Source organism: Corvus moneduloides, chromosome 9 (genome assembly GCF_009650955.1).
Source record: "Corvus moneduloides isolate bCorMon1 chromosome 9, bCorMon1.pri, whole genome shotgun sequence".
Classification (NCBI taxonomy): Eukaryota; Metazoa; Chordata; class Aves; order Passeriformes; family Corvidae; genus Corvus; species Corvus moneduloides.
In genome coordinates, this window is record NC_045484.1 from 4190410 (window position 1) to 4198213 (window position 7804).

At 48.2% G+C, this 7804-nt stretch overlaps 1 protein-coding gene across 6 annotated transcripts in view; it reads right to left on the reverse strand.

The window, feature by feature from the left end:
- Positions 1-4772, reverse strand: part of HMCN1 (hemicentin 1) — a 183167-nt gene extending 178395 nt beyond the window's left edge. For 2 of the 6 annotated variants that reach the window (XM_032117455.1, XM_032117454.1), the window contains exon 1: positions 3853-4763. In XM_032117455.1, coding sequence (XP_031973346.1) covers positions 3853-4111 — 259 coding nt within the window. In that variant the 5' untranslated portion in view covers positions 4112-4763. Of the gene's footprint in view, positions 1-3852 lie in introns of all 6 variants that reach the window. The other 4 variants (XM_032117452.1, XM_032117453.1, XM_032117456.1 and 1 more) reach the window with 4 other exon arrangements.
- Positions 4773-7804: the final 3032 nt, after the last annotated feature.

The window sequence follows — 7804 nt, forward strand, 5'->3', positions numbered from 1 at the left end:
TTAAATTTGGGACAATTTTCCACCCCCCACACCAGTTTTTCCATTGAACACAAGTCTGGCAAGAGATTTCTTAGTCAACAGCCCTTTTCACCATCTACGAAACTTCTGTGATCACATTTAGGCATTGAAAATCCACAACAAAAAAATTCCCTGTAATCTGTTAAAGCATTGCACATACTTACTCACAAAGTAGAATCCAAAACAAAAGGTTTTTCCAAAATTGGACTCTCTGCATCCCACCAGATGGTACATGGTATAGGAATGTGAAACCCATGACAAATTTTTCTGTAGGCCATAATTCTGGGCCAAAAGCCTCAGGTTTGATACTAAAAATATACTAGTATTCCTGTTTTATCAAAATGCCACTGCAGTAGGGAAAACACTACATTTAAATCTACCATTACACACCACAGTGCATTGGCACATCACAATCAAGGAATCACAGAATCATTCCGGCTGGAAAAGATCTTTTACATCACCAAATCCAACCATCAATCCTGCACCACCACCACTAAACCTTGTTCCCAAGTGCCACACGCACATGGTTTTTGAACACCTCCAGGGATGGGGACTCCACCACTGCCCGGGGAAGTCTGTGTGAATGCTTTAGAGCCCCTTCTGTGGAAAGACTTCCCTAATGTCCAACCTGAGCCTCCCCTGGCCCAGCCTGAGGCCGTTCCCTCTCCTCCTGTCGCTGTTCCCTGGGAGCAGAGGCCGACCCCCCCCGGCTGCCCCCTCCTGTCAGGGAGTTGTGCAGAGCCACAAGGTCCCCCCTGAGCCTCCTTTGCTCCAGGCTGAGCCCCTTTCCCAGCTCCCTCAGCCACTCCTGGTCCTCCAGCCCCTTGCCCAGCTCCATTCCGTTCCCTGGACAAGCACCAGTGCCTCAATGCAGCACTAATATGCAGCACTTTGAGTTATTTAAAAATCCTCCCATATTCTGCTAGACTACATTTATACCAAGTTATTTATAATTCAGCTGTACCCTGTGGGATGTCAAGTGCACTCTGCAACATAAACTAGGAAAACACTGGAGTTCGAAACCAAATCCACACCCAATATAAATTGCAATTACCTATTAACAGTGTATCTGCATCAGGGCACCTTTATACAAAGAGAAGCTCCTTGGACCTGAGCCCCAACTGTATTTGTACACCTTGTAGAGTCCCATCTGCCCCAGGGACCACAGCACCTCACCAAAACATCCAGAAAATTTGCCTGTGAGGCAGCTACATAAAACGCTTTTTTTTTTTGGAAAAAAAAATTGAGTGAATAACAACACAACTTGTGAAAAAAAAATAGCTTCATATTCATTAATTCAGCTGAGCAACCTTCAGAAAGAAAAACACTAGGTAAATGAATTGGATGCCGTGAAATACTTGCCAAGCAATATTTTTATGAGATTTTTGAGTAAAGTTACTTCTCTATAGATTCAACAAAAAAAAACGAGGTTGAAGTGGTCACAATAACATTTCTTGCATTTTCTTTTCAAGTGCCTCAGCTTGGTCATCATCAGATGTAAGATACAGATGACCAGCAGTCATCTGGACCTTACACATCCATAAAATTCAAGACATTGGCCTGTGGTGTGTCTTTCTAACCCTAAGAAAGACCAAAGAAATAGTTTTCAGAAACTAGGACAAAATGAAGTTGAAAATTGTCCATCCTCCACTTTGAAAGAGCTCCCTGCCCTCACAAGTTATCTATCCATCACGCTAAGAAGTAAGGCCCCCTCAGGGAAGTTGGACTTCCACACAGAGAGGTGTAACAGGATACTCTGAGGCACGTTTGCCAGCAGCTCTGTGCTGTACAGGTCAGCTCTCTGCAGGTTTAAGTTACAGTCACTCCACTGAATGAAGTCTAACATTTGCCAAGGAAAGGGATCTCCTGTGGAAAGAGAGGGAATGGGGGAGGAGGCAAGGAAGCAAGGAGTCAGTGAATGGGAAAATGTGACTCAAGCCCAGGAAGGTGGAAGTGGATTTGCTGCTGGTGAGGTTTGTACAGAGCAAAGAGGGGTGGTACACCAAAGTGTGGTCAAAGGAGTCAGTCTGGAACACAAGCAAAGAATCTGGAGAGGCAGGGGAAGCAAGAACATGAGCAGGATGGAAAAAAGGACTGAAGAGGTGAAAATGTGCAGAAGAAAAACTGAATGAAAACGTAAGCGACAAGAAAGAAAACAGGAGCTATTGAAACAGAGGACGTGAAAGTGGTTTGTGATGGAAACTAAGCACAGGACTACCCGTGAGAGAAAGCTGGGACTTCTTTCTACTGAGGATGCACAAGAACAAAGGACCACCACACAAACCTGTAAACTAAAAGTGCATCACACAAGATCTTCTTGCTCTTGTGGTTGGAATAGTTACCCGATCGTTCTGAAAAAGAGAACTATCAACTCCTAGACTGAATCCCTTTCTTCTCACTGAAGTGAAGATGTGCTATCATCGAGAGAAAATCAAACCAAAACACTCCCAACCAGTCCTCTTGATCCTCTGGCCACTTCGTGGAAAAAGAGCTCCAAAGAGATCTATCCACTTGATTTTCCAGAAGGCTATAAAAGAGTTCTAGGTTCTACACTTGACCCAAATCTTTCCCTTCTTGTTTATTTCTGTGGCATGATGCTTTTTAAGTCCCATATAAGCTTGTTCCACAAAATAACCAAAAAAAAAAAGGGGGGGGGGGGCGGGAAGGAAGGGAAAACAAAAGGAAAATGACACCAAACATGGAAACAGTAAGGACCTTTTTGTGATAGAACACACTGGTATCACAATGAAGAACTCTTTGTAAGAAAAAAAAAAGAGAACCTATACAAGCTTAGAGATGGCAAAGCAGAAACATTTGCAAAGAAAAGTTTCCCTCTAATTTTCTAAGCTTTTGGTTTAAGGTATTTATACCAATAGCAAACACATATCTTGTAAGCAGAAGTATCTGGGGGGAAATAGAAAGGATGTCCATTTTTTTTGCTGACATCCCTGCAAAAATGGAACTCTTAAGAATTGAGTTTGGGAATATCATATTCTGAGATACTCCATGGAAACTAGAGCCAAAAGGTAATTTTCAAGCACTTTTTCCCACTTTCTGATTCTTTTTTTTTTTTTTTTTTTTTAAAGAGAGGTTTTTACTGCACAGTACAGCACACATCACCAGCCTGGGGCATCCTGTTCCTATTTCCTCTTCAAGTCAACAGAAGAATTTGACAAGGAAAGAGGAAGAAAGCCAGAGAAAATTGATAGGAAGGGAACAAAAAACAGATGCTGAAAGAGAGGAATGCACGATGTACAGCAGAAGGGGGGAAAAAAGGTAAGATGAGGGAAAGAAGTAAGACCCCAAACCAAAAAAACACACCATGTAAAGCTTCTGAATCATTTACTGCAAGTTTCTGAATGTAAACACGAGACAATAAGACAGGAGGAAAAGTGCAACTGCATTATGCATGATCTTAAGTGCGCTCCCATAGAAGGGCATTCAAAAAAAACTCAGTAGCAATGTTACTACTCCACGTGCAGTTCACTGAAGCTCCTTCAGCTCGTATCAGAACAACTAAGGGGAGTATTTAATCCCCTAAACTACTCTTTGGTGCACATAGCGCACTTAGAGCCCACTCCAGTCTATACTGAAGGCTTTGGGAAGCTTTGTAGAGAGATAGGGAGGTGGGGGGTCACAAAGTGTTACTCGCCCTTGGCAGAGAAACGCGTGCGGCAAGAAGGACTAGGATGGGACAGGAATACTTAGGCTCCAGTCTCTACAAGCGCAGGAAACCCTATCTTTTGCCAGCCCTCGGAAGCTCCCTGAGGCCTTTCCCAGCTCCTGCCCGCCCCGGCCCGGGTCCCGCTCAGCTCCCCGGGGGGAATGCCCTACCTGGGTCGTGGAACGGCACCAGCGCGAAGTTGTACAGCGGCCGCTTGGGTCTCTTCAGCGATGTCTCCAGGATCTTGGATGCGCCCTCGATAACTTGCACCAGGTCGTCGTACATAGAGCCGGTCACATCGAAGACGAAAGCCAGAGTGGAGGCTCCCTCGGGCACCGCCTCGGGCTCGGACACGGCGCGGGCGCTCAGGGCGAGCAGCAGCAGCAGCAGCACCGTGCCCAGCGCCCCGGGGCTCCCACCGACAGCCATCGCGCCGGCACCCGCGGCGGCCGGGAAAGCCACCGGGAACAGTCGGGCCGGGGGACCAGGGACAGAAGGCGGAAAACGCGCGGACAGACCGGGACGGACCACGGAGAGCGCGGGGACAGACCCGGGTCGGACCGGGTAGAGCACGGAGATAAACCGGGACGGACCGGGGAGAGCGCGGGGATAAACCGGGAAGAGCAGGGACAGATCGAGGGGAGCAAAGACCGAGCGGGGAGAGCGGAGCCCGTCGCCCACCGCCCGCTCCCCTCAGGCGCGGCGCAGGAAGCGCCGCCGCTTTTGTCTGCGCGCGGCTGCGGCCCCGCTCCGCCTTTCCAGGGCTGGGGCAGCGCCGCCCCGAGGGACAGGGCTGAGCCTCGGCCGTGCTGCGGGGCTGCTGCTGCCGGCCAGCGCTGGGGATGGAGTTGCGGCCGGCGCCCCAGGAGCACCGGCTGCGGATTGAGGCGGCGCCCGCCTCGGTCCCGCCTCCCGTGGCCCGCTGTGGCCCCTGCCCTCATGTCGGGGTCCCTCCCTCACCTGGGGTTCCCCCCGCAGTTCCGGGTCGCCGTCCTTACCTCAGGGTCTCCGCCCTCACCAGGGGGTCCCTCCGTCACCCCGGGGTTCCGCCCTCACCTCAGGGTCTCTCCCTCACTTCGGACTCGCCGACCTCAGCCCGGGATCCCGCCCTCACCTGGAGTCCGTCCCTCCCTCACCCGGGGGTCCCGCCCTCACCTCAGCATCCATGCCTTCACCTGGGGGTCCCTCCCTCACTTTGGGGTCACTCCCTCACCTCGGGGTCTCTGCCCTCACTTCGGGTCTCTCCCTCACCGGAGGTCCTCCCGGCCCCAGCCCGGCCAGCCCCCCCAGCAGGACCTGTCCCTCACGGCCCGGGGTCTGTGCCCGCATATGCCGCAGGTGAGGGTGGCAGTGCCGGCTCGAGCTCATCCCAAAAGAGCAGGGTTAAGAGTGGGATATTGGGAAGAAATTGTTCCCTGTGAGGGTGGTGAGGCCCTGGCACAGGGTGCCAGAGAAGCTGTGGCTGCCCCTGGATCCCTGGAAGCGTCCAAGGCCAGGTTGGACAGGTCTTGGAGCAAGCTGGGCTAGTGGAAGGTGTTCCTGCCCATGGCAGGGGATGGGACTGGATGAGGTTTATGGTCTCTTCCAACCCAAACCATTCTGGGATTCTGTAATTTTTAGTGTTTTATTACTGGAAACGTGATACAAGACTGAAATCACTCTGACATGCACTGCTGCCCTGGCTGTCCTTTGGCTTCAGTTACACATCCACAACTACTACTGAAGCCCTCCTCAGTGCGCATGAACATATCCTTAAATTCAATAGTTTAAAGGGAGTAGGAAAGACTCCAGACTGTGACCAGGACCATGGCTCCAGGCACTGGCAGTTCCTGGTGCAAGAAAAAGCCTGGAAAACAAAGGAAAGTAAGCTACTAGAGTGGAGTTTTAACCCTGCTCAGGCGATGGAAGATACTAAACTCCTTCTTAGTTGTTTAGGGATGCAGCAATGTCCCAGCAGGCATCTGTGGAAAACTCAGTCCTGACCCAATGCCACACAGAAGGGCTCCGTACAGAGCCAGGAGCCAAATTCCCTTTGCTCCAGTTCACCTCAGTGCTGCTATGTAAGCCTCCTTTCCATGGGCTGCATCCTGCACTGCGGGGAGCAACAGGACATCATTTTAAACACCAAGTGGGAGGGAAATCCCAAGCCTTTGCACAGTGTTCAGTGCAGTTCAGAAAGGTAGACTGTGAAGCAGGATTTACCTCATTAGTTTCCATCCTTATTTTACTAATTTTCAAACTGCTGCTAAAACTGCACATTGTTGTGACTGGAAAATAAATCATGTAGAAACATTGCTTATCCTAATCAAGTTATAAGCCTGGAATTGAATTATAAAAAACAGATGTTTACATTCTTTCTCCCCTCAGCACTGATGTCATGAGAAGGAAGCACATAACCAGAGCTGTGCAAAGCATTCGCAATAAAACACCAAACCATGGAAAACTTGCCTCATCTGTAACTCTGCTAGCAGAAAACTAGGACCAGGTTTGTCAAAAATACTCTCAAATCGTCTAAGGAGAGATGCACTCACACCACTGCATAGGAATATGTATTTCCAACATCCTAAGGACTGGCAGCATTTAGATTTAAGGATTGCCTTCAGTCCTTTAGGAAGACAAATTCCTGTTATGTTTTTCATCATAAAGAAAGCTGTCATGTTCTTTCTGTCTCAAATTATTTCCCAAATTGCTGTGAACAAGAAAGAAAAAACCCAGTGCCTGTATGAAAAAATAACCCTCTGGGGTACCTACTTCTGTGTCCCAAAAAACATGTCCTTGAATATGGCTTTTAAGGTACAACATAAAATAAAATCTTTATTTTGTAACAGTGGAAACTGATATTTATTTTGGTTGCCTCACACTTTCCACTATAAAATAGCCTTGCAGCTTGGAAGCTCTGACACTATTATTCACAGCAGGCCTTTGAAATTTGCAGAAAGAAAGCCCTGTAGCTAGAGGAACAACTTTTTTTCTTCTTCTCCAATGAAATTATTTTCATAGTTTGCCAAAGATTCATCTATTGGAAAAAAAATCCCTGTGTTCCTTCTGACATGCTCTACAGTAAGGTTTTGACATGATGCCAGAATGAGAGCTAAGCACAGGCACTCCAAGGTCAGGCCGTGGCACTGTGGGAGTGCTCCGTGGCAGGAACACCTGGGGATTATCAGGGTGGGGGGCTGTGGGCAGGGCATGGAGGGGAGCAGGGTCAAGGAACCCCAGAGGGAGCAGCCCTGGCTCTACCATAGCGGGTGCCACCCTCACAAGGTCCACTGGAGTCTCCTTTGTACACACAGATATTTCAGTTGTATTCTTACTTCGTAATTCTGAGTGTTTCTGACTTCACCTTGATCATCTTTTTGTGCCTGTTTTGGGGCTGGAATTTAACATTTTCTTTATGCAATTTAGTAGCATGGAAGAATCCAACGGATGTGGTCTTAATAGGGTGTTAAGACCTTCCCACCACACTCCTGTACTGTCACACCGAGTGTGGGCAAAGTGTGGGCCAGCTGACCTTTGGAGGTCCCTTCCAACCCAAACAGTCCATGAGTCTTTCCCTATGTATTTATCCTGGACAGTTGTAAAGTATTAGCTGAGGTGGAGTAAAGAGTTAAGTTGTTTAATTCCTTTTTCTAGCTCATCTCAGTTAAAGTGAATAAAACTCGTATACTAGTTTAGAAAATTGGGAAGGAAATACTTTTCACCCTTTGTGCTTCTGTCTGAATCTGCCCCATTTTGTAATTTGCAGCTAAAAATTGTTACTGTCCAGGGGCTGCTAATGAGGAAAGAGCTGCCTGTTTCATCCTCATTTATAATAAACAAGACTCCACTTCAAAAACCCAAGTTTCCATCTGAAGGAGAACATCAAAATTATTGTTTTTAAAGCTGATGCTACTCTCTAATTACAGAGCAACTGCTGGTCCCAAAACAGATGCTCCTCCTGGGATCCCATGGACCACTCGCAGCAGGCTGCATCCACCAGAGCTCTTTCTCACGACACCTCTCTCCTGACCAGCAAGTTCTGCACGTATCCCAGATACTCTGGGCCCTCTTGTCACAGACATTTGACAATATTTTGTTTCCTCTGGAACTCCATATGCATTTAAAGCTTTTACTCCCACTCCT